Consider the following 26,757-nt stretch of genomic DNA (forward strand, 5'->3'; position numbering starts at 1 on the left):
TTTACAGACAAGTAATCATTTTGGAACCAAATTACTTGGTTGGCTGCTTCCCTTTATCTTACTACAAGGTTTTAGTAATCCCTTCCTCTAGTGGTGGAAGATTACTTTAAATTTTTTTGAGTTGCAATCATTTCCTGTTTTGGGGGTCTAGGGGCAGGGTGGTAGGCAGTGACATCTTTAAAGTATGGTTTGTTTTATCATTTTAGGTGTTAAAGTCTGTACTGTATATAATGCTTCTGCTAAAAAGGGGCATATAACCAAAAGCAAATGCAATGTATTTGACAGTACTCCTCCCAAAGAAATTGGTGGAAGGAGTGCTGGCAGTGTGACTAAAACAAGTCTTGCTAAAATGCCTGGGAGGAGTCAGACCTGGTACTGATTTTAGAGGACTTTTTTTTTTTTTTTAAACCCTGAAGAACATTTCACTTATTTTCTTAAGAAGGTTTTATTATACTTGTCTTTGTGTGACTTCTGTGCAAAACAGCACGTGACTATTGTGGCTTACTTTTTAAATCTCTGGGCTTTTAGCTTCGAGTCCAGTTAAGCAATCCTAGCCTTTTGTAAAGTCTTGCTGTGGAGTAAATTTGGATGGGTCAGTGGGTTAAGCCTCTGCCTTCGGCTCAGGTCATGATCTTGGGGTCCCAGAATCGAGCCCTGCATCAGGCTTCCTGCTCAGCGGGGAGCCTGCTTCCCCCTCTCTCTCTGCCTGCCTCTCTGCCTACTTGTGATCTCTGTCTGTCAAATAAATAAATAAAATCTTTAAAAAAATAATTTTATTTAATAACAACGTAGTCACACATAATTCTTTTCTTTATATGCTAGTGGATTATTATTAGTTCACCGTTAAGATGCAAGAGTTTTATTATGTACTTTAAGCCCGGTGCTCTGCACTCCTGCTCTGTATTAGAAGTAGGGTCTGACATAGCCTATGCCAGTAACTTGGGTTTAGGGAATCTTTCCTTCCAAAATGCCGTACTGGTGTTTAAATACATTTTAGACCACCTCAGAAATTTTTACCTCTCATTGATTACTTGGTGAATGGAACTGAATGTTTATCGGTGAAAAAATTTATGTGAAAGAAACTTCTTCCTGTAATTAGTATGATTGAAGATTGGGTATAATACTGAAATATTTATGGGTGAATTTATGTCTGGGTTTGCTTCAAAATGATACGTTGGTTAGTGAAGGGGATGTGAAGAGGGATTTTAGATGAAATAAGAATACCTTTGAATGGATGATCATAGCAGTTAGGAGAGGGAATTTATTCTATTCTATGGGGATTTATTCTATTCTCTCTACTTCAATATGTTTTTGAGTTTTTTTTTTTTAATAAAACTAAAATGTAATTGAATAGAAAACCTTCAGTTGGTGATGTTCCCTTTGTCATTTGGGAGGTTTCTTGAGAGAATTAAGCTCTAATGCATCTAGTCTGAGTAATGAATTAACTTTTCTCCTGTGTAGAATGGTGTTACTTATGTGCTATTCTTGGGAGAATTGAGAAAGTAGTAGTTCTTTTTGTGGTTCCTAGTGAGGAACATTGGCTGAGAAAGACTGGTTGAGGATGCAGAAAGATGTAATTGTTCAACATTGTACTGTTGTGTAATTTGATATTTCTTTGCTTTTTAAGTATAAATTTTTAACTTCAGTTTTTGAACATGGTCGAAAACATGTTGTTAACATGTTACCCTATACTAAAAGTGTTGGAAAATGTGGTTCTCTTTTCTATTAGGTATGGTCTGAATGTACAGCCCATTCAGAGAATGCACCTCGCTGTGGTTGCCTGTGGTGAAAGACTGGAAGAAACTGTAACCATGTTGAAGTCAGCTATCATTTTCAGCATCAGACCTCTTCAGTTCCATATTTTTGCTGAAGATCAACTACATGATAGTTTTAAAGGCATAGTAAGTATTCGAGACTTTGTTAAGACTCTAGAGATGAATATTTAATGGTATACTGTCATAGAATGTTATTTTATTCCTTCATTGAACAAAAATATTTACTCAGTACCTAACTGCCCTCCTAGAGTTGGGCTGCCACTCCATCTAAGAGTCCACATCTAGGTATAAGAGGAAGGTTTGTTTTCAAAAAGAAGTACGTTGTTTAAAGTCCTTTGCCAAGCATGGAGGTTTTATTTCATTGACTGTAGATCTAGGATGATTTGACTGAAAGTCCCAAGACTTAATTTTATTCCCATCATTGGCTTGGGAGTGCCTCAAACAAAGTGTGCACAAAGATTTTAATTCTGTTTTCAGGGGTGGGAGCTCTTGATTGACAATATGGAAGGAAGTGGCTTTTTGTTTTGATAAGAAAGTTCATTATTTTGGTTTTGTATTAGTTACAATGTTTGGCTATATTGACAGAAAACCCAAACTAACAGTGGCTTAAACAAGATAGAAGTTTATTTCTCTCTCACATAAGAGTAAGCAGGCTGTGGTATATGGTATCTCTGTGTCTTCGGGGACACTGGCTTCTGTCTTATGGCTGAGCCATTTTAACATAAGACTTCTCCTTCATGCTCCAAGGGGTCTACTCACTCTTCAGCTCTCACACCCATATTTTAACCAAATAAGGGAGAAAGGAGTAAAGAAGGCCAATCCCTTCCTACCCTCTATAAATATTTTCCAGAAGTTGCATATGACAGTCTTGCCAGTATCCCATTGGTCTAAACTTGGTTGTGTAACTGTACTGTTACAGCTGTTTGTGAGGGTTAAAAATATTCTCTTTAATCAGGACAGCCATGTAGCCTCCTAAACAATAAAAAAAATTTTACTGTGCAAGAAGAGTAGAATAGACAGATATGGGGGAAGAACATTTAAGAAAAAGAAAAATCACCTAAAATCTCACTACCTTGTGTTCTGAGACAGTAGTAAAGATAATAATAGTGATTATACCCCTCCCCACTATCTCAGTTTATCTCTCTGTATACACTAAATTAAATTTCAAACTGATTTGGTTTTTATGTTTGGTTTAAATATGTAGAAAAACATTTATTTGATGTTTTCCAAAGTTAAAGTAGTTCAAAATAGTGAATGAAGAATACTATTTGTGACCTCAAGTCTTTTAGTTTCCTAACAAAACCTTTGAGTCCAAGGGGTATTAAGCTTTACTTAAATATATCTAGTGTCTGTAATTTTTTTTTTTAAGATTTTATTTATTTATTTGACAGAGAGAGAGAGAGAGATCCCAAGTAGGCAGAGAGGCAGGCAGAGAGAGGGGGAAGCAGGCTCCCTGCTGAGCAGAGAGCCTGATGAGGGGCGGACCCTGGGATCGTGACCTGAGCTGATGGCAGAGGCTTAACCCCTTGAGCCACTCAGGCGCCCCTAGTGTCTGTAGTTTTTAAAAAATATTTTATTTTTAAGTAATCTCTACACCAACATGGGACTCAAACTTAAACTCAAGAGTCACATGCTCTACCGACTAAGCCAGCCAGGTGCCTCTGGTGTCTGTATTTTTGATAGATGCTTTTGTGAGCTTGATCTCTTTGGATTGTTTTCTAAAATATTACCTGAGGAATTACTCTTGTCTTAACAGTTCAGAGAACAACAGATTGCTGTGGAACTGTGGAAACTTGGCAGTGTAATAAAAAAATGAAATTATTGTTTCCTCTTACACACAGCCTCAGTGTTTTGTTCACATCTGGCTGAGTGATTACTTGTGTAATATATACTGTATTTTTTAAAAAAAATTATTTAATTATTTGCATGGGGGTGGGGCAGAGAGAGAATGCTCAAGCAGACTTCCCGCTCAATGTAGAGTATGTTGAGGGAATATCCATCCACATTAAAAATACACAGATAGACAGATATTTTCTAACCAGTTTCATATTGGTCTGATTTTAAGTGTAGACATTTTCTAGTATACACACTCTGGTAATAAAATTAGTGCTTAATTTTTTTGAGTTTAATTTATTCAGGAATTGATAGGATTTATGTATCAGGTAAAGATGAGGTAGATGAACAACGTGCAGGGCTTGCAGCTTTGTGATTTTGTGGTGGTTAACTTTCATTGTGCCTCTGATCTTTATGGTGGAGTCTTCCTAGACTATTACTATATTAAATCAAGTTATTTTAAATTAATTGATTAAATTATTTTAAATTTATACTGAATTATTTATATGAATCATATGGTCCTATAAAATTAATTAAATTGTATATTACTGTATATTAATTATATATAATTAATTATATATTACTACATATAAAATTTGAATGAAAACAAATGGCGGGAAAGAAGAATCTGATTTTCTCTTAACTGTGTATAGCATAACATCTAATGTCTTTTAATTTTTATCTTTTTAAAATAAGCTATTGGTTTATAATTTTACAGTGAAACTTGAAAATGAAATAATCTAAACTAAGGTTTTTTTTTTTTTTTTTTTAGCTTGATAGCTGGTCATTTCTGCAGACATTTAATTATTCATTATACCCAATAACTTTTCCAAGTGAGAATGCAGTGGAGTGGAAAAAGCTTTTCAAGCCATGTGCTTCCCAGAGATTATTCTTGCCAGTAAGTTTTTTCTCTAGTGATTTTTTTTCTTTTTCTAATTTTGCTTTTACACACACGAGTTAATGAAGAGTTGCATATATATGAGTTAAATAAACATACATGTAGATTTTCCCTTTGAACATTAGGGAACAAACTTTCAATAGAACAAATAAAAGCTACAAAGAAAACATCTGTTAAAAATGAAAAATGTAAGTAATTTCTGTGGAAATACTATTTCTTACATTTTAACTTATTCAGGTGCTGTAAACTGTTTTACTTCTAAGAAGGAATTGAGGTTATCAGATGTTACTGGAGCCAGGCCTCTTGCCAGCAGAAATTCAGGGGCAATATCACCTTCTCATTGCTCACTGCATTTGTAATTTGGGAAGTGAAGTAGACTGTAACATTAAATAGTTGTTTCTGTCTTATACCAAGCCACGTTACCCTTTACAGGTTATATTTTAACACAGCCCCAAATTTAAAGCATGTGAACTCTAAGGGGAATGAGAACAATTTATTCAGTGGAGCTGTTCTTTGGTAGTGTTCTCTGGTGATAAACCCTGCTCTTTTTTTTTTTTTTTTCTTTATTTGACAAAGAACACACAAACAGGGGGAGCTACAGGTAGAGAGAGGGAGAAGCAGGCTCCCCACTGAGCAGGGAGCCTGATGCAGAGCTTGATCCTAGGACCCTGGGACCAACTCAGCCACCCAGGCTTCCCAGATTATTATTATTTTTTAGTAAAAATATTCAGAAGCAAGGTTATCTCTTCATTTTGAGTTGATTTTGTCTGCATCTATAGTATTTGAAATAATGAATTTAAGAAGCTCACAAGTTTGTGGAAAGTATATAAATTATAGGGGAAGAAACTTTAGCTCCTTATTATTCTTAAGGGAACAAAGCAATTCTTAGCGTATTAAAATATAATTTACTGAATCCAGGTCTTCAATAAGATTTAAAGTTATAATTTTGAGGGCCGCCTGGGTGGCTCAGTGGGTTAAAGCCTCTGCCTTTGGCTCGGGTCATGATCTCAGCATCCTGGGATCGAGCCCTGCATTAGGCTCTCTGCTTGGCAGGGAGCCTGCTTCCCTTTCTCTCTCTCTGCCTGCCTCTCTGCCTGCTTGTGATCTCTCTCTCTCTCTATCAAATAAATAAAATCTTAAAAAAAAAAAAAGTTATAATTTTGATCACTGAGTTTGCCTAACTGGTAACTTTGTTTCCATGCACAAAAAATTTGGATCCTAGGATCTTTCTCAGTCTGTTGCCATTGTAAGAGGCACACAAATAAGGGATTAGGATAGGGGAAAAAAAAAAGGCCCCAAAAGTTTTAGATATTTCATGTAGACTTTGTAAGTTTAAAACACACAAAAAATTTTTTTTCACCAGAGATAAATTATTCAGCCATTTATTGAATTTCTAATAAGTGTCACACCTGGCATTTTCGCATCAGTTTGAGAAGGGATTTGAGGCTGCTGTGTATAATGCTGTGTATATTGTAATAAGATGTAGCTCTTCCCTCAATAGTTTACAGTCTAGTCAAAAAGCAAAGCTGTATATAATAACTGCCTCTCCCCAAAACCAATAATGAGTAATTGGTATTTATAAATGTGCCAAACAGTAGTATGGCCAAATGAGAAAGAGGATGGTTTGGTATTTCTTGGATTGACAGTCTCTAATGCAGTAAACAAATCATGTATTCTCTTTCAGAGTCTCAGTTTCCATGTTTATAAAATGAAAAGATTGGACCAAAAATATCCAAGTTTACTGCAAACTCTAAGAAACTATAACTTGGGATTCCAAAGTTCATGCTGGAATTCTAGCTTTAGAATTTGTTCAGACTTTCTACAGACTTTCTGTTTCTGAGTCTTGATTTCCTTATTTTATTTTATTATTTTTTTAAATTAACATATAATGTATTATTTGCCCCAGGGGTACAGGTCTGTAAATCATCAGGCTTACACATTTCACAGCACTTAATAGCACATACCCTCCCCAATGTCCATAACCCAGCACTGTCCCTACCCCCCAGCAATCCTCAGTTTGTTTCCAGAGATTAAGAGTCTCTTATGGTTTGTGTCCCTCCCAATCCCATCTTGTTTCATTTTTTCCTTCCCTACCCCCCACCAACCCCCTGCCCTGCCTCTCAAATTCCTCATATCAGAGAGATCATATGATAATTATCTTTCTCTGATTGACTTATTTTGCTCAGCATAATACCTTCTAGTTCCATCCATGTCCCTGCAAATGCAAGATTTCATTTCTTTTGATGGCTGCATAGTATTCCATTGTATATATATATCACATCTTCTTTATCCATTCATCTGTTGATGGACATCTAGGTTCTTTCCATAGTTTGGCTATTGTGGACATTGCTGCTATAAACATTCAGGTGCACGTGCCCCTTCAGATCACTACATTTGTATCTTTAGGATAAATAACCAGTAGTGTGATTGCTGGATCGTAGGGTAGCTCTTTTAAACTTTTTGAGGAACCTCCATCTGTTTTCCAGAGTGGTTGCACCAGCTTGCATTCCCACCAACAGTGTAGGAGGGTTTCCCTTTCTCCGCATCCTCACCAGTATCTGTCATTTCCTGACTTGTTCATTTTAGCCATTCTGACTGCTGTGAGGTGGTATCTCCTTGTGGTTTTGGTTTGTATTCCCTGATGCTGAGTGATGTTGAGCACTTTTTCATGTGTCTGTTGGCCATCTGGATGTCCTCTTTGCAGAAATGTCTGTTTATGTCTTCTGCACATTTCTTGATTGGATTATTTGTTCTGTGGGTGTTGAGTTTGATAAGTTCTTTATAAATTTTGGATACTAGCACTTTATCTGATAATGTTATTTGTGAATATCTTCTCCCATTCTGTCAGTTGTCTTTTGGTTTTGTCGATTGTTTGCTGTGCAAAATCTTTTGATCTTGATGAAGTCCAAGTAGTTCATTTTTGCCCTTGCTTCCCTTGCCTTTGGTGATGTTTCTAGGAGGAAGTTGCTGTGCCTGAGGTCGAAGAGGTTGCTGTAAAACAAAATTTTTATGTTGAATCACTGTAGTATCACATTTAATAAATTGCCTTATTTTCTGCCAAGAATCTGTATTGAAGTTCTGGTATATAGGAATGAATGGAACAGATGGGTTTCTTGTTTTCATAGAGCTTATTGTCTGATGTGGGAGGCAGGGATTAAACAAATACAATATGATGTTCAATAAACAAATGTATTACTGAAAAAATAATACATGGTGACAGAAGCCTAAGGTTACAACCATTTCTCTTTGATTTTGTTCTGCATTATTAACAAGTTTAATTGTTGATGTTGTGATATGAAATTTTCCAGATCATTTAGTGATATAATCTGTTAAATGCCTAAATCAAATTTGAAACACTAAACAAAAATACTTGAAACCTGTCAAATTGTCCTCTATTTCACTGCTAGTTCTGCATCTTTTTAACTAGATCTGAGTAAATGGTGCTTTATTTTTCTAAGTGATAGTTGTTTTTTTTTTTTTTTTTACTGAGTTTCCCCCTCTTTGAAATAGATTGATGAAAACAACTAATGTAAGCTCTACCAACTCCTTCTTCCTCCAGAAGGGACCATAGAAAAAATGCTGATATGGCTATTACTTAATGTCTGACCTTATGTCTGATCTCCAGTTGGCAGTAGTTCCTAACAGTTAACAGTGTTTTTCAAGTCTGCTAACAATATAGTAATCTGTAAACACACATTGTTTCGTGGTACAGAAACAGCATGTTGATAAAAAAAACAATTCCCCTTACTCTTCTGCCCCCAAAAGAGAGAAAGACATACAGACATATACATACGTACCCTTTCACTGGGGTCTTTGAACAAGTGAATCTTCTCTACTCAGGCTCTGCAGTCAAACCACATTTTCCCCCCAGTTTGATATTAAATCAGCTGATGGGGGAGTGGGGTGATTGCAGATTTATAGCTGCTCATTAAGGTCATGGCTTAACCTTAGCAGAAGGAGGAGGCAACAATTTTGAAAAGGAGAACAAGGAGCAAATGCTTCTCTTTATATTCTTAAACTGAAAAGATTTAGCTTAATCTAATAATTGAGTTTTACTGATATGCTGATACATGCAGTAAATTTAAATTTGCAGGAGTTGGATTCTAAATTTTGTGGGTACGACAGAAATAAAAAGTTTTCCTTAAAAATCCCTGTAGAAGACACATTTAGCATGTGTCAGAAAGTAGTAATGTAGCCAGTCCTTATTTTAAAACACATCTTGTCCTCACCCTTCCTAAGTATGTGCACATTTACTTTGATTTGTTGGGAGACAGTAAATAAGAAAATAAAACAGCATGGATTCCCGAGCTGGGTGGTCTGTATTCCAGTTTTGGCTCTATCATTTACTAGTTAAGACCAAATGACGCAAAGATGCCAGCCATTAGTGTATGGGCCAAGGGAACAAATTCAGAAAGTCTTCATTTATATTGGTTTATTTCTGTATTTATTTTAGGAAATTAAGATTCAGGATATAAATTCAGCTAAGTTAATGTTATTTCCCATTATAAGAAACACTCTATCCCTGATCTTTGAGAATATTGCTTTTATTTTATTTATTTTTCTAATTGTTATTAGTTTTTTGTCCTGATTTGTTTTTATTGCTTTTGTTCTCTGAAAGTTCATATAAAGATTAGCATTATATCTCTATATATACACTATTATAAAAAATGACAGATTTAGGAAAGATTACTTTAAAAAATTAATGTAAATTAGCTTATCGTAGGTATTTATAATTAAAGCCTCTTATGTTTTATATTAAATAAATAGAATTATAATTAATGTTTCAAATATCTCTTCTAATAGTTAATCCTGAAAGAAGTTGACTCACTATTGTACGTCGACACTGATATCCTTTTTTTACGGCCTGTTGATGATATTTGGTCTTTACTAAAGAAATTTAATTCTACACAAATTGCCGCAATGGCGCCAGAACATGAAGAGCCTCGGATAGGATGGTATAATCGCTTTGCCAGACATCCGTATTATGGAAAAACTGGAGTAAACTCTGGAGTTATGTTGATGAACATGACTAGAATGAGAAGAAAGTATTTCAAGGTAAGTCACTGATATAGGTAGCTGATTAACAGTTCTCTACTTTCCTTCCACAAATTGTTTGGTTTCCAATTTAGTTTCGTTTTATTAAGAACTCAATGAAACTACTCAGAATTTCCCACTTAGTTAGAATAATTGGAAAAAAGTGTGTTTTTAGTATTCTGTTTATTGGAGCATTATGGCAGATCAAGCCAGATGTCCTGATAATGAAGTAAAATAACAATGTATTATTAAGTAGCGAATGTCATCTTTCTAGATTGATACTCTAGGTCATAGTTGTCATTTTGCAGTTGTGCAACTGTAGAACATCTTGGGGTGAAACATAGATGTGAAGAGCTTAAGACTCTGGATCCTGTTGGCCAGGTTTAAGACTCTAGGACTTTGAGTAAGTTTTGAACATCTCTGGTGTTTAGTTTTCTCATCTGTGAGATGAGGATGGTAGATAACACCACTTACATCATAGAACTTTTATAACGATTGAATTAGAACAGTGACTAACACATTGTAAATGGGAATTGTTTGGGGCTATTTAAAAAAAAAAAAAAATTCTTGAGGCACCTGGGTGGCCCAGTTGGTTAAGTGTCTGCCTTCAGCTTAGGTCACACTCTCAGAGTCTTGGGATCCAGCCCTGTGTTGGGCTCCCTGCTCAGAGGGAAGCCTGCTTCTCCCTTTCTCTCTCCCCCTCTCTCCTGCTGTGTGCTCTCTCCTTTTCCCCCTCTCTCAAATAAATAAAATCTTTAAAAAAAAAAAATTCTTGCATGTTTTTTTATCTCTCAGATTGTGGGGCCAGTGGAAGAATCAGGCAATCTAGATTCTCTGTGCATTCTGAACACAGGAGTATGTTGTATGGCTTACCAATTTTATGTTGATGAGTTTTATATCATTGTAGTTTGTGGGCACTGGAGTCAAACTGTCTTTATGTTTAACCTTGTCACCTGACCGTTTATTTAACCAATAGCCAGTTAACTTTAAATGTCAGTTCTGTCAACTGAAAAATAGATGATAAATGGACTTGGGTAGGTTATCAGTCTAAAGGAGATCCTTTTAAAATACTTAGCACATCTCTTCAACAGATGGTGCTGGGAATGGTGGACCACTTTCTCACACTATACACACAAAAAATCTCAAAATACACTTGATCTTAGCCAAAAGGCCAAGAAGCGATAAAAATAATCTCAAAATAGATTAAAGATCTAAATGGGAGGCCTGAAAACATAACAATCGTAGAAGAGCGAACAGGTAGTAATTTTTGACATCAGCCATAGCAACATTTTTCTAGATAAGTCTCTTGAGGCAACGGAGACAAAAGCAAAAATAAACTATTGGGACTACATCAAAATACAAACCTTCTACACAGCAAAGGAAAATCATCAAAACTAAAAGCCTACTGAATGTGAGAAGATATTTGCAAATGACATATATAATAGTTAGTATCCAAAATATATAAAGAGCTTACAACACCCAAAAAGCAAATAATTGAAAACAAAAAATGGGCAGAAGACATGAAAAGATAGTATTCCAAAGAAGACATCCAGATGGCAAACAGACAGAGGAAAAGATGTTCAACCCGCTGAGCCACCCAGGCGCCCCAAGAAACAGACTCTTGACTATAGAGAACAAACTGATGGTTACCAGAGGGTTTGTGGGTGCAGAAATGCATGGAATAGGTGATGGGGATTAAAGAGCACACTTAGGATGAGCGCTGACTAATGTATAGAATTGTTGAATCACTATATTGAATACTTGAAACTAATAACGTATGATTATTACATTGGAATTAAAATGAGAAATGAAAATAAAATGCTTAGTGCAGAGCATGGCATGTGGTAAGCACTTAAATGTTAGCTAAATACAGTGGCTTCTAGATACCTATATAGACTTGCTGTTTATCCCTTTACATCTGGTTGGGGCTATATTAAACATTAAGGAGTATTATATCTTTGAGGATATGAGAAAATATGTGTATGTGTACATATGCATATATATTTATCAGATATTTTTCTTAAGGCTTCTGGTAGCCCAGACTTCACACTGTTATTTATTACTCCTCTTGTGTATCTTATTTAAATCTTGGCCTCATTTAGAGTTGTTTCCTTGATTCATCTTTGGTGTTGGCAAAACAACTGCTCGTAGCCTTGCCCACACCTTGACGTTTCAGTGTTAGGACTGTTTGTACCCATCATTCTTATTTTCTGTAGATCTAATAAGCCTAGTTTTTTTGTTGTTTTAGCCTTCTCATTTTATGAACCTTTTTGGAATCTTGATTTCATTTCAGTTTTGTGTGCTTTTCAGTTTTGAATGCTTTAATGAGGCTAGTGTAACCTGTGCTCTTGATTCACAACATTTCTTCAACTACCCAATTTGTTAATATAGCTTGAGTTTTAAAATTTCCATTACTGTAAAGTTGTACTAAATAAAACTGGCATAGTACCATGAATTCCTCCTATTCTGATTGTTAGCCTATGCACAGTAATATTATACCAGAAGATGGTGCTGTAAGATTACCTGCTAAGGGATAATATGACTTTTCAGTAACTCTTCATTTGAAATTCATAGAATTATGAGACGTTTACTGTTGCAAAGAACCTTAGAGATAATGTAGTATAACACCATTATCTTTTAAACACTTCAGAATTATAACTCTGTAGTTCAAATCTGTGATTGTCTTTTACTTATTTAAATGTCACTCCTAAATACTGCAATGTTTTCTCCCCCTTCTTTTTTTTGTGTGTGTCATGGCATGTTCTAAAATCAACTAGAGCTGTAGATATGGGAGTTGAAATCATTTCTGAACTTTGAACTTTGTTTTCATCTGTGTGTAATTAGACTTAATGAAGAAGACTATGAGAGGCATGATTATATTATACATTAATTTAGTAGGTGCAGTTTTCTTCACACTTACTGTCCCTGTGTTCCAAACAATCCTGTTCTTGCCCAGTGGGAACAACACAGAATTTGCTTTATTTTCAAATATTACTATATTTATGATTGCTAAGATGTTTCCATAAAATTTATTTTTGATTCCTTTTTTCATATATATGTCTTTGTTTTTCCTGATTGTTTTCCAGACTGTATCTGTAGCAAACATTGCCCTGTTTTTTCCTACTAATTCTACAATTTTTGGCTCTAGTAATATAACTGATTACTTATAGTAACTTTCTAAACTGTTTCTTACACATCTGTGAATGTTGACGCATGGTTCTTACTGCATGAAAAGCTGTAAGACTACCAGTGGCCATATTTTAAATTCTTAATTTGCTTTTCTGTCACCCAGTCCCTATCATTCATGACTGTTTATTTCCAAACTGATGTATTATAGTTGTATACATCACAAATTAAAATAGTAAAAATTCTACTTTTTTTTGTTGTTTCTCATTATGCTTGGTAGACAATGATAGAATAGTGGTTAAGCTATTGCTTTGTATTTTGTGTTATGATTATATTTGCGGTATTGAATCTCTATTAGGTGGGACGCCTGGGTGGTTTAGTGGATTAGGTTAAGCCTCTGCCTTCCGCTCAGGTCATGATCTCAGGGTCCTGGGATCGAGCCCCACTTCGGCTCTCTGCTTGGCAGGGAGCCTGCTCTCTTCCCCCCTCCCCCGGCCCCGTACTTGTGATCTCTGTCTGTCAAATAAATAAATAATAAAAGAAGAGTGAATCCCTATTAGGATATTTCTTAACCTTTTTCTATTAGGGAAAACCAAAGAATGTAAAGCATCTTTGAAAAAAAAAATTTTATTTATTTAAAGATTTTATTTATTTATTTGACACAGAGGGAGAGAGGGAACACAAGCAGGAGAGTGGGAGAGGGAGAAGCAGGCTCCCTGCTGAGATGGAAGCCGGATGCAGTTCTTGATCCCAGGACCCTGGGATCATGACCTGAGCTGAGGCAGTTGCTTAACCAGCAACTGAGCCACCCAGGTGCCCCTTGTTATTTATTTTTTAAATACACTTATTTTTTAAATATACTTAACGTGGGGCTCAAACCCACAACCCTGAGATCAAGAGTCACATGCTCTACTGACTAAGCCATCCAGGCACCCCAAATAAGGCATCTTGAGAGTCCTTTTCTCGAATATTTGGTGTGTACTCTGTTTACGTCCTGCTATATATTACTTTGTAATCTTTGTCTGTTTTCTCTACCTACTGAGGGCAGAATGTGTGTTTTGTACAACTTTGTATTGGGAATATTTAGGGTGGGGTATGACATAAGTAGCAACTTAATAGATAATTACTGGCAGAGGATAGATGGAAGTTTTAGAAACTGGGCCCTTAGTGAGTTACTTAAAAATATTGGAAAGAGATGGGGCGCCTGGGTGGCTCAGTGGGTTAAAGCCTCTGCCTTCGGCTCAGGTCATGATCCCAGGGTCCTGGGATCGAGCCCTGCATCCGGCTCTCTGCTCTGTGGGGAGCCTGCTTCCTCCTCTCTCTCTGCCTGCCTCTCTGCCTACTTGTGATCTTTGTCAAATAAATAAATAAAATCTTTAAAAAAAAATATTGGAAAGAGAACATTTCCATGTCCATGAAGTAGACATGGTGTTTATTTTTACATATTTGCAAAATGTATGTCATGAGGACTTTTACTCTATTATATATATAGTTTATGAGAACAGAGTATCAATGAACATCTTACTAACAAGGATAGAACTTTTCAGAGATTAGTGCAATAACTGATCTTTGGAAACTGACAAGTTCCCAGTTTCTACACTGTTGGAACATGCTATGAATAGCTATCTATCAGTTTTATACTTAATGTAAAGATAGACTCATAATGATAGTATTTTCGAAAGCATACATTATTCTAAAGTAAAGTTAATTGACCTTAATATGTGCACATTTTGGTGGCAGGTTTGCTAAAATTAGTAAATTAGAGCTACACTTTCCTTTTTAAAAATTACAAAATGGGGGCACCTTGCTGACTCAGTCAGAGGAGTATGTGACTTGATATTGGGGTTGTGAATTCAAGCTCCACATTGGGTATAGAGTTTACTTAAATAAATGAATAAACTTAAAAAAAATAAAGAATTGCAGAATGATATCAGGTTTATAAAAATTTAAATAATTCATTGTATGTAGAATAAAAGAGAAAAGTCTCCCCTTATATATACCACTCTTCTCAGTTTCATTTCTTTGCCCAAATGATATTACAAACTTTACTATATATTTTTCATACCCATTAGGAAAATGTTTTGAAACAGATGTACATGTACATAAGCACTTAAATATAAATCGTTTTATACATCTTCAGTTTGCTGTTTTTACTTAGTAAATATATAATTTTTATGTCAGTACATAGTCTGTCACACTTTTAGTGTGTATATGAGATAGCAGAGAATGGATGATTTGGTTTTATTATTTGTGTGTACTAGTATGAGCATGTAGTTATATGGCTGGAATATATCATATTTTAACTTATACTTTCCTGACTATACTGTCAGTTTGGAAAAATTATATTTTCATTTATTTTTTATTTTTATTTTTTAAGATTTTATTTGTTTATTTGACAGGCAGAGATCATAAGTAGGCAGAGGCAGGCAGAGAGAGAAAAGGGGAAGCAGGCTCCCCGAGCAGAGAGCCTGATGTGGGGCTCAATCTCAGGACCCTGGGATCATCACCTGAGCTGAAGCCAGAGGCTTTTTAACCCACTGAGCCACCCAGGGGCCCCTATATTTTCATTTAATTTTTGGCCATTTGTTTTCTCTTTTGTGAATGGCTGTTTGCCCATACTCCTTGACCATTTCTCTACTTAAAAATTTTTTTTTCTATAACCTGAACTCTTTTCATATGTAATGACTCTTTTTAAAAAAAAATGTTTATTTAAATTGAATTTAGTTAATATATAGTGTGTTATTAGTTTCAGAGGTAGAATTTCGTGATTCATCAGTTGCATTAACCCAGTGCTGATTACATCAAGTGCCTTCCTTATTGCCCATCCCCCAGTTACTCCATTCCCCCACCCTTCTCCCCTCCATCAACCCTCAGTTTGTTCCCTATAGTTAAGAGTCTCTTATGGTTTGTCTCCCTCTCTTTTTTATCTTACCCCCTCCCATATGTTCATCTGTTTTAAAATTTCATGTGTAAGTGAAACCATACGGTATTTGTCTGTGACTTATTTCACTTAGTGTAATACACTCGCTCCATCGATGTCATTGCAAATGGCAAGATCTCACTATTTGATGGGTGAGTACTATTCCCTCGTAGATGTATACCACATCTTCTTTATTCATTCATCTGTCGATGGACATCTGGACTCTTTCCATAGTTTGGCTATTGTGGACATTGCGACTGTGAACGTTGGGGTGCAGGTGCCCCTTCAAATCACTTTTTGTATCCTTTGGGTAAATGCCTAGTAGTGCAATTACTGGATCGTAGGGTACTTCTATCTTTAACATTTTGAGGAGCCTCCATACTGTTTTCCAGAGTGGCTGCACCAGCTTGCATTCCCACCAGTTTGCATTCTGCATTAGTACAAGAGGGTTCCCCTTTCTTCACAACCTTGCCAACACCTGTTGTTTCCTGAGTTGTTAATTTTAGCCAATCTGACGGGTATGAGGTGTTGGTATCTCATTGTGGTTTTGATGTGTATTTCCCTGATGTCAAGTGATGTTGAACATCTTGTGGCCATTTGTACGTCTTCTTTGGAGAAATGTCTGTACATGTCTTTTGCCCATTTCTGGACTGGATTATTTGTTTTTTTGGGGTGTTGAGTTTGGTAATTTCTTTATGAGATTTTGGATACAAGTCCTGTATCTGACATGTCATTTGTGAACATCTTTTCCCATTCTGTAGGTTGCCTTTTAAAGGTTTTGTTGATTGATTGGTTCGTTGTGCAGAAGCTTTTTATCCTGGTGTAGTCCCAATGGTTCATTTTTGCTTTTGTTTCCCTTGCCTCTGGAGACATGCCTCGTAGGAAGTTATGGCAGCTGAGGTTGAAGAGGTTGTTGCCTGTGTTCTCCTCTAGGGCTTTGATGGGTTCCTGTCTCACATTTAGGTCTTTCATCCATTTTGAATTTATTTTTCTGTATGGTGTAAGAAAGTGGTCCAGTTTCATTCTTCTGCTTGTGGCTGTCTAGTGTTCCCAACACCATTTGTTGAAGAGACTGTCTTGTTTCCATTGGACATTCTTTCCTGCTTTGTCAAAGATTGGTTGGCCATAGAGTTGAGGGTCCATTTCTGGGTTCTCTATTCTGTTCCATTGATCTATGCGTCTGTATTTTGTGCCGGTACCATACTGTATTGGTGACTTTAGCTTTGTCATATAGCTTGAAGTCTGGAATGGTGATGCCTGCAGCTTTGATTTTCTTTTTCAACATTTGGCTACTTGGGGTCTTTTGTGGTTCCATAAAAATTTTAGGACTGTTTGTTCTAGCTCTGAAAATGCTGGTGGTATTTTGATAGGGATGGCATTAAATGATTGCTTTGGGCCGTATAGACATTTAAACAGTGCTCGTTCTTCCAGTGCATGAGCTTGGAACATGTTTTCATTTCTTTGTGTCTTCCTTTGTGTCATCCATCCCTCCCTCCTCCTTCCTTCCTTCCTTCCTTAGTGTCCTTCCTCAGTTCCTTCTTTCCTTCCTTCCTCTCTCTCTGTTTCTCTTTTTCCTTTCTTTCTTCTTTCTGTCCTTCCTCAGTTCATTCGTTCATTTGTTCCTTCCTTCCTTTCAGAATTTTTACTTATTTATTTGACAGAGAGAGCAAAGCAGGCAGAGTAGCCAATAGAGGCAGAGGGAGAAGCTGACTCTCTGCCAAGCAAGGAGCCCCATGCAGGGCTTGATCCCAGGACCCCGGGATCATGATCTGAGCCGAAGGCAGTTGCTTAACCAACTGAGCCACCTAGGAGCCCCCCTAAACTTCTTTAATCAGTGTCCTGTAGTTTTCAGATACAGATCTTTTATCTCTTTGGTTAGGTTTATGCCTAGGTATCTTACTGGTTTTGGTGCAATTGCAAATGGGGTTCATTCTTTGATTTCTCTCTCTGCTGCTTCATTATTGGTGTATAGAAATGCAGCAGACGTCTGTGCATTGATACTATAACCTGCAACTTTGCTGACTTCCTGTATCAGTTCTAGCAGTTTTTTTGCTTGTCTTTTGGGTTTTCTATATGGAGTATCATGTCGTCTGTGAAGAGTGAAAGTTTGACGTCTTTTATAATGCTTCTTTTCTAAACTCATTTCTTACCATATTTCATTGGTTCTCTTGGATATTTTAGGTTATATAATTAGCATTTAATGCTAGTGTTATTGCTTCTCATCCAAAATTTTTGTAGTAGGACTTTTTCTTTAACATTTAAGGGTTATTTCACCCCTTTGATTTTTTTTTTTCCCCTAAGACTGCACTAGACCTTGTAATTTGATCCTTCGTTGATTTCCTTTTTTTTATTAATTATTTTTATTAACATATAATGTGTTATTTGCCCCAGGGGTACAGGTCTGTGAATCTTCAGGCTTACACATTTCACAGCACTCACCATATCACATACTCTCCCCAATGTTCATAATGATTTTTTTCTTTGAATATGTACGTTTATGTATATATTTTATATTTATATTTATTATATTTGAATGGAAAAAAATCAATGAAGATATGAACATGGCATGGTACGAGAGGTCCACCAGCCCTGTCTATTCAATGTGTCGGTAGTCTTTGTCCTTGTACAATTCAGAGTTCCCTTTTCAGATGCTAAGAATATTTAGTTAACATGCTAAATGACTTATTTCAGAGTTGTCCTTTCCATAAAGTATCTTCTTATTATTTCCTTAAGTAAAACTTCCTTCAGTTATTTTCCAGAGTGTTTTGCTGTTCTGAGAAACTTCACACAAGAGTAATACAATTATAGCAGATAATATTTAGTTTAAATATATAGTTTTTTCCCCTTTGGAATTCTCTCTTTTCTTAAAAGATAGATTGTTTATATTCCCATTGTGTTTATTATGTATCCTAGAATAGCATATAACAGTGTCTTTCAGACTGAGTATGAAGGATCAATTTTGTTTTTTAAATTTAGTTTTTCATGAGGCAATGCTTTTGTAAAAATGATATGTTACTAGAAAAATATTAAATAGACATGACATTCTGTTGAGTTGCTGTAAAGGTTTCTAAATGTTATTCTTAATTTCTGTATTTAACATTGTGAAGGATTTTATTTTATTTTATTTTATTTTTTTAAAGATTTTATTTATTTATTTGACAGAGATCACAAGTAGGCAGAGAGGCAGGCAGAGCGAGAGAGGAAGAGAAGCAGAGCTCCTGCTGAGCAGAGAGCCGGATGCAGGGCTCGATCCCAAGATCCTGGGATCATGACCTGAGCCGAAAGCAGTGGCTTTAACCCACTGAGCCACCCAGGCGCCCCATTGTGAAGGATTTTAAAAATTCACTGTGCACACTGAAAACTGTGCGTTGAGGAATATTGGGTTAAGTCTGAAGAGTTTAAGAGTCAAATTAATTGGAAAGGCTTAGTATTCAGCTCCACTGCTTCTCACCCACATTCACAAGATTTAGAACCTCTTTCAACTCGGTTGTTTCCTTGGGTATTTGACTTTGTGTCTTAAAATAATGAATTTTGAGCAACTTTATAGAGGCTGAAAAGGCACCTGATGAAATTCATAATCTGTTTTTGATTTACTGGTTTCAAATTGATCTCTTTGAAATGTCAATTATGAAAGATTGGCAAATCAGTCTAAGAGTGATAGTGATCCTGGTAACAATGATAGCTAACACTGAGATGTGTCATGTGCCAAGTACTGTCCAAGTACTTTGTATGTTAACAGGTTGAATCCACAATAACTGTGATATAGACCTAGATACTTTGTCTAGACATATGACATAGGTACTAAAACAATCTGATCTGCGTTTTAGGATGAGATCATGGTCATAGTACTTAAAACTGTCATCTACAAAGTACTTAAAACTATCACCTAGTTTTTCTTTCCCAGTCTTTCCTGACTTTTATTAGTTTTATTACTTCTACATGCAGCTTCAGATACCTTCTTTTATTATCTTTCCTACTCCCAAATGGACAGTCCTACTCACATTTAGGTTTACGTTAGAGTCACTTGGTTTTATAACGGAAGAAGTTTGCATTTCTTCTTGTTGCTCTGTGATACTGAGGGAAGAATGGGGAACTGCCATTGTGCTGCCATATTAAACAAGGAAGCCTGAGGATCTTCTTAATGTATTTACCAACAGAATGACATGACAACTGTACGGCTGCGATGGGGAGATATACTTATGCCATTGCTTAAAAAATACAAACTTAACATCACATGGGGGGATCAAGATCTGTTGAATATCATCTTTTTTCATAATCCAGGTAATCATTTAAATTTCTTTAATTCTTCACATTTGTAAAAAATCATAGGTATTATTTAGTAAATAAAGAAACATTTATTTAATTTTGGCTTATATTTGTGATTATCACTATGTTTAAGACAGAGTAGAACTTTTTAAAAAAACTTTTCTTAATATTGTTTTTGTAGGAAAGGATCTAAATTTTAAACATTTTTCACTATTTTAAATCTTCTCCTGTAAGAGCTGTGTGTTTAAAATTTTTGCAGAATGTTAATTCTGTGGAATTAGGGTTATTTGCTAATCATTGTTTCATTTTTCTTTACATAGAAAGCCTTTTTGTTTTTCCGTGTCAATGGAATTATCGACCAGATCATTGTATATATGGAAGCAATTGCCAGGAAGCAGAAGAAGAAGGAATCTTTATTCTTCATGGGAACAGAGGTGTTTACCACGATGATAAGCAACCAGCATTTAGAGCCATTTATGAAGCACTGAGAAATGTAAGAATGTGTTTTTTTCTTTTTTTAACTGTCTGTGTTGAAATTCTTACAAACTTAGAGTATTTGCAAGAATATACAAAGAATTTCCATATCCTTTACTCGTGTTCATTAGTTATTAACATTTTACCTCATTTGGTTTATCATCAGTTCTCTTTCAGTATAGATACGTTTTGTTCTCAACCATCTGAATGTAAGTTGCACACATCATGCTCTTTTACTCCTTGAAGATTTTAATGTTTTCAGTAAGAACGGGTGTTCTCTTATTAACCATAGTACAGGTATCAACTCAGGAAATTTCATATTGATACAGTACTTTGATGTATATTCTCTTTTGATATAGAACAGTTTCTCAGTTTTTGTCTTTTATGACATTGGCATTTTTGGAGAATAGAGCCTCTTTATCTTTTTTCTTACTAGAATATTCTTCATATTCGCCTGTCTGCTATTTCCTTATGATTAGGTTCAGAGTATTCCCTCCTGGTCAGAATACTGTGTAAGCCCTGTGAGCTTCTCAGGGTATCACATTCATAGTCACCTTTGTCTACCTGCCTTTCATGGGCGATGCTGCTTTTGATCACTCACGAAAAATGTTGTTCAGTTTCTCCACTATATAGTTGTTTTTCCTCTTATGAGCAGTCTGTGGGGAGACTCTTTAAAATCCTATAAATATCCTCCTCTTCAGAATTTCTGTGCCACATTTAGCATCCATTGTTGATTCTTGTTTAAACCAGTCTTTACTATGGTAGTTGCAAATTGATGATTGTCCAGGCCTGGTTGTCCTTCTCTGTACAGTTTTGGCACTTAGCATTCTCCTGTAAGGAAGAGCCATCCCCTTTTGCCGATTTATTGACCAGTACATTATTAGTAAGAAATCATTGATAGGTATTTTTTTCTTGATGATTTATAATGCATTATTTGTGTTGATGCTTAAGTTGTTTCCAGTTTGGCCATTGGAGTCCCTTTTGCCAAACTCGTGTGCCCAACTGACATATTCCCTTCACTACTTTGGGTACCTCCTCATTATCTTTTTCAAAAAATATGCTAGGCTCAACTTGTTTTACCTTCCCTGTCCTACCCTGAAATTACCTATCTGTCATAGGAGCTCTGGTTTCTTTTAGAGGGCTCAGGGTGCTGGGCATGCTTATTGCTGTAAGATTGTCTTCACTTCTGAGCCCTTAAGTGACAGAGCTAGGAAATATAAATACACAGTGCACACACAAGTTATACACACAATCATGTAGTTACACTGATGCCTCCAGTTCTGTTTCCCCAGAGCTCTTCCTGCTTTCTCTTACTCTGTTTTCATGTTTTATTACCTTCCGCATTTAGAATCCTGACTCATAAAATGAAACACTTCCTCATTTGTGTAATCCCCCAGTACATTTAAAATAATTTCAGAAATTGTCTGGTCTTTGCTAAAAACCAACCTACTAAGAAAAGTTAAGGATTTGTTCCCATTATCTACCTGCCCCTTCCCCCCTCACCATGAGGGCATGTACTCAGTATTGTGTTCAGCAGTTACTTGGATTAGTTTTTTTATCCTGCTTCTCAGTGTGGTTATTTTATTAATTTGGAATACAGTTGGGTTTGTTTGTTTCAGTATGCTTTCAGTTTTAAGGTTTTATTCTTTCCATCTTTATTGGTTCAACTTTAATTTGATAGGGTAAATGTTAGTATATTTCAAAAACTTAAAACTACTCAGGGGTATCACTTTTTATTCACCCTTTCCACCCCAAATACCCTATACCATAGGTTACTGATTTCATTGTTTTCTTTTCTTTTCTTTTCTTTTTTTTTTTTAAGATTTTATTTATTTATTTGTTAGAGAGAGAGAGAGAGAGCATGAGCACAGGCAGACAGAGTGCTAGGCAGAGGCAGAGGGAGAAGCAGGCTCCCCGCCGAGCAAGGAGCCCGATGTGGGACTCGATCCCAGGACGCTGGGATCATGACCTGAGCCGAAGGCAGCCGCTTAACCAACTGAGCCACCCAGGAGTCCCGATTTCATTGTTTTCTAATTGATCCTTCCTGTAGAGATGACAGAGATATGTATATTTTATAACCACCTTTTCTTACACAAAGGTAGCATATTGTTTATATTATTTACTCTTTTTTATTTTTTTCACTTAAAATAGTCCAGAAATTCATGGATTTAAAATCACTTCCTCTTTTGTTTTTTAATTTTAATTCCAGTGTAGTTACCATACAGTGTTATATTAGTTTCAGGTGACAATATAGTGATTCAGGGGCGCCTGGGTGGCTCAGTGGGTTAAAGCCTCTGCCTTCGGCTCAGGTCATGATCTCAGGGTCCTGGGATTGAGTCCTACATCAGGCTCTCTGCTCAGCAGGAGGCCTGCTTCTCTTCCTCTCTCTCTCTGCCTGCCTACTTGTGATCTCTCTGTCAAATAAATAAATAAAATCTTTAAAACAAAAAAACAAACAAAAAAAACAATATAGTGATTCAACAATTCCATACATCACCCTGTGCTCATCATGATAAGTGTATTCCTTAATCTCCATAGCTTGCTTCATCCATTCTCCCTCCCCTTCTTTATTTTTCTTTTTTTAAATAGCTATATCTGCACTGCATTTTGTGTATATACCAGAGTTTATTCAAGCAGTCGCTTAGTTTGAACATTTTGGTAGTTTCCAAAATTGTGAACTGTGAATTCTAAATAATGCAGCAGTGCATAACCTTGCCCTATGTATATTTGTATTGATGGGATGTATCTTTAGGGTAAGTTGCTGCAAGTGGAATTATGGATTGAAGATACTGCCGATTTCCCCTACAGAGGGATTGTTTGAATTCCTGCCCACAATTTATGAGGAGGCCTATTCCCCAATAGCCTCATCAATCAAGTGTATTTTCAAGCTTTTAAAATTTAGCCATTCTGATAACTGAGAAATGGAATCTTAGTTTAGTTTTTGTTTGTTTAAGATTTTATTTATTTATTTGACAGAGACAGACACATCAAGAGTGGGAATACAAGCAGGGGGAGTGGGAGAGAGTGAAGCAGGCCTCCTGCTGAGCAGAGCCCCATTCAGGGCTTGATCCCAGGACCCTGGGATCATGACCTGAGCCGAAGGCAGACACCCAATGACTAAGCCACCCAGGCGCCCCTCGGTTTTTTGTTTTTTGTTTTTCGTTTTTTTAGTTTAGTTTTAATTTGCCTTTCTCTTATAAATTAAGTGAACATCATTTTATATATTTAATATCTTTTTTTTGGTGAATTTTCTTTCAAATCTTGTACCTGTCCTATAGGTTTTTAAAAATGATTTTATTGATATATAATTTATATCTCACAAAGTTCATTCATTTAAAGTGTATAATTTAGTGAATTTTAACGTATTTTAAGAGTTGTGCAACCATCACCGTGAGAGAGTTTTTTTGGTCTTTACTTCCTCTCTTTGTATAATGGGGATATTAGTCCTTTATTTGTGATATCTGCTGGAAGAGTTTTCTCCTAGTTCTACTTTGTTTATAGCATTTTTTGCCATTAAGAATTTGTTTTTTAAAAATTTTAGGTAATCAGGTTTTTAAAAAAGCTTTAAGAAAAAAAACAATTAGAAAGCCTTTTTTTTTTTTTTCTTTTAGAGATTTTATTTATTTGAGAGAGTGAGAGAGCAAACACATGAGATTGGGGAGGGGGACCTGGAGAAGCAGGCTCCTCACCGAGCAGGGAGTCCGCTCTGCAGGGCTGGATCCGAGGACCCAGGGATCATGACCTGAGCTGAAGGCAGATGCTTAACCAACTGAGCCACCCATGCACCCCATAGAAAGCCTTTTTCTTCCTATACTCAGCATATAGAAACATTCACCTACATACATACTGTATGATCTGTTACATGTAGCCTTCTGCTCTGTTTGGAATTTACTCTTTTGTATTGGGTGAGGAATGGATCTTTTTCCAAATGGCTATCTTCTCTCAACACTCATCTGTCTATTTATTTATTTATTGTCTTCTTCTTTCTCATTCCTTTCTTTTTCTTTTCAAATTTTTAAATTTAAGTTCTAGTTAGTTAACATACAGTGCATGACTAGTTTCCAGAGTAGAATTCCGTGACTCATCACTTACATACAACACCCAGTGCTCATCATAACAAGTGCCCTCTTAATACCCATTGCCATCTAGTCCCTCTCCGACCACCTTCCTCTATGAACCTTCAGTTTGTTCCCTATAGTTAAGAGTCTCTTATGGTTTGTCTCCCTCTCTTTTTTATCTTACCCCCTCCCATATGTTCATCTGTTTTAAAATTTCATGTGTAAGTGAAACCATACGGTATTTGTCTGTGACTTATTTCACTTAGTGTAATACACTCGCTCCATCGATGTCATTGCAAATGGCAAGATCTCACTATTTGATGGGTGAGTACTATTCCCTCGTAGATGTATACCACATCTTCTTTATTCATTCATCTGTCGATGGACATCTGGACTCTTTCCATAGTTTGGCTATTGTGGACATTGCGACTGTGAACGTTGGGGTGCAGGTGCCCCTTCAAATCACTTTTTGTATCCTTTGGGTAAATGCCTAGTAGTGCAATTACTGGATCGTAGGGTACTTCTATCTTTAACATTTTGAGGAGCCTCCATACTGTTTTCCAGAGTGGCTGCACCAGCTTGCATTCCCACCAGTTTGCATTCTGCATTAGTACAAGAGGGTTCCCCTTTCTTCACAACCTTGCCAACACCTGTTGTTTCCTGAGTTGTTAATTTTAGCCAATCTGACGGGTATGAGGTGTTGGTATCTCATTGTGGTTTTGATGTGTATTTCCCTGATGTCAAGTGATGTTGAACATCTTGTGGCCATTTGTACGTCTTCTTTGGAGAAATGTCTGTACATGTCTTTTGCCCATTTCTGGACTGGATTATTTGTTTTTTTGGGGTGTTGAGTTTGGTAATTTCTTTATGAGATTTTGGATACAAGTCCTGTATCTGACATGTCATTTGTGAACATCTTTTCCCATTCTGTAGGTTGCCTTTTAAAGGTTTTGTTGATTGATTGGTTCGTTGTGCAGAAGCTTTTTATCCTGGTGTAGTCCCAATGGTTCATTTTTGCTTTTGTTTCCCTTGCCTCTGGAGACATGCCTCGTAGGAAGTTATGGCAGCTGAGGTTGAAGAGGTTGTTGCCTGTGTTCTCCTCTAGGGCTTTGATGGGTTCCTGTCTCACATTTAGGTCTTTCATCCATTTTGAATTTATTTTTCTGTATGGTGTAAGAAAGTGGTCCAGTTTCATTCTTCTGCTTGTGGCTGTCTAGTGTTCCCAACACCATTTGTTGAAGAGACTGTCTTGTTTCCATTGGACATTCTTTCCTGCTTTGTCAAAGATTGGTTGGCCATAGAGTTGAGGGTCCATTTCTGGGTTCTCTATTCTGTTCCATTGATCTATGCGTCTGTATTTTGTGCCGGTACCATACTGTATTGGTGACTTTAGCTTTGTCATATAGCTTGAAGTCTGGAATGGTGATGCCTGCAGCTTTGATTTTCTTTTTCAACATTTGGCTACTTGGGGTCTTTTGTGGTTCCATAAAAATTTTAGGACTGTTTGTTCTAGCTCTGAAAATGCTGGTGGTATTTTGATAGGGATGGCATTAAATGATTGCTTTGGGCCGTATAGACATTTAAACAGTGCTCGTTCTTCCAGTGCATGAGCTTGGAACTTGTTTTCATTTCTTTGTGTCTTCCTCAGTTTCTTTCATTAGTGTCCTATAGTTCTCAGATATAGATCTTTTATCTCTTTGGTTAGGTTTATTCCTTGGTGCAATTATAAATTAGATTGATTCCTTGATTTCTCTTTCTGCTGCTTCATTATTGGTGTATAGAAATGCAACAGACTTCTGGGCATTGATTTTATATCCTACAGCTTTTCTGACTTCGTATTATCAGTTCCGGCATTTGCATCATGTCATCTGCAAATAGTGGAAGTTTGACTTCTTCCTTGATGATTCGGATGCCTCTTATTTCTTTTTGTTGTCTGATTGCTGAGGCTCAGAATTCCATTACTAATGTTAAAGAGTAATGGTGAAAGCTGACATCCCTGTCTTGTTCCTGATCAAAACTTTCAGTTTTTTCCCACTGAAGATGATATTAGCTTTGGGTCTTTTGTGGATAGCTGTTATGATGTTGAAGTATGTTCCATCTTTACCTACTTTGTTGAGGGTTTTTTTGGTGGTTGTTGTTTTTTTAATGAGTTTATTTATTTATTTTAGAGGTAGAGAGTGAGAGTGGGGAGAGGAGCAGAGGGAGAAGGACAAGTGGATTCTGTGCCCAACACAGGGCTTGATCTTACAATCCTGAGGTCATGACCTCAGCTGAAATCGAGTTGGACACCCAACTGACTGAGCCAGGTGCCCTAAGGGTTTTTTACCAAGAATGGATGCTGTATTTTATCAAATACTTTTTCTGTATCTGTTC

The 26,757-nt window shown here is 36.4% G+C and overlaps 1 protein-coding gene across 2 annotated transcripts in view; it reads left to right on the top strand.

Moving 5' to 3' along the window:
• GXYLT1 (glucoside xylosyltransferase 1) overlaps positions 1-26,757 on the top strand; it is a 59,288-nt gene that overhangs the window by 18,539 nt on the left and 13,992 nt on the right. For both annotated transcript variants that reach the window (XM_047741270.1, XM_047741271.1), the window contains 5 exons: positions 1,730-1,901; positions 4,381-4,506; positions 9,310-9,561; positions 19,744-19,867; positions 20,173-20,345. In XM_047741270.1, coding sequence (XP_047597226.1) covers positions 1,730-1,901; positions 4,381-4,506; positions 9,310-9,561; positions 19,744-19,867; positions 20,173-20,345 — 847 coding nt within the window. The remainder of the gene's footprint in view (positions 1-1,729; positions 1,902-4,380; positions 4,507-9,309; positions 9,562-19,743; positions 19,868-20,172; positions 20,346-26,757) is intronic.

Source organism: Lutra lutra, chromosome 8 (assembly GCF_902655055.1).
Source record: "Lutra lutra chromosome 8, mLutLut1.2, whole genome shotgun sequence".
Taxonomy (NCBI): Eukaryota; Metazoa; Chordata; class Mammalia; order Carnivora; family Mustelidae; genus Lutra; species Lutra lutra.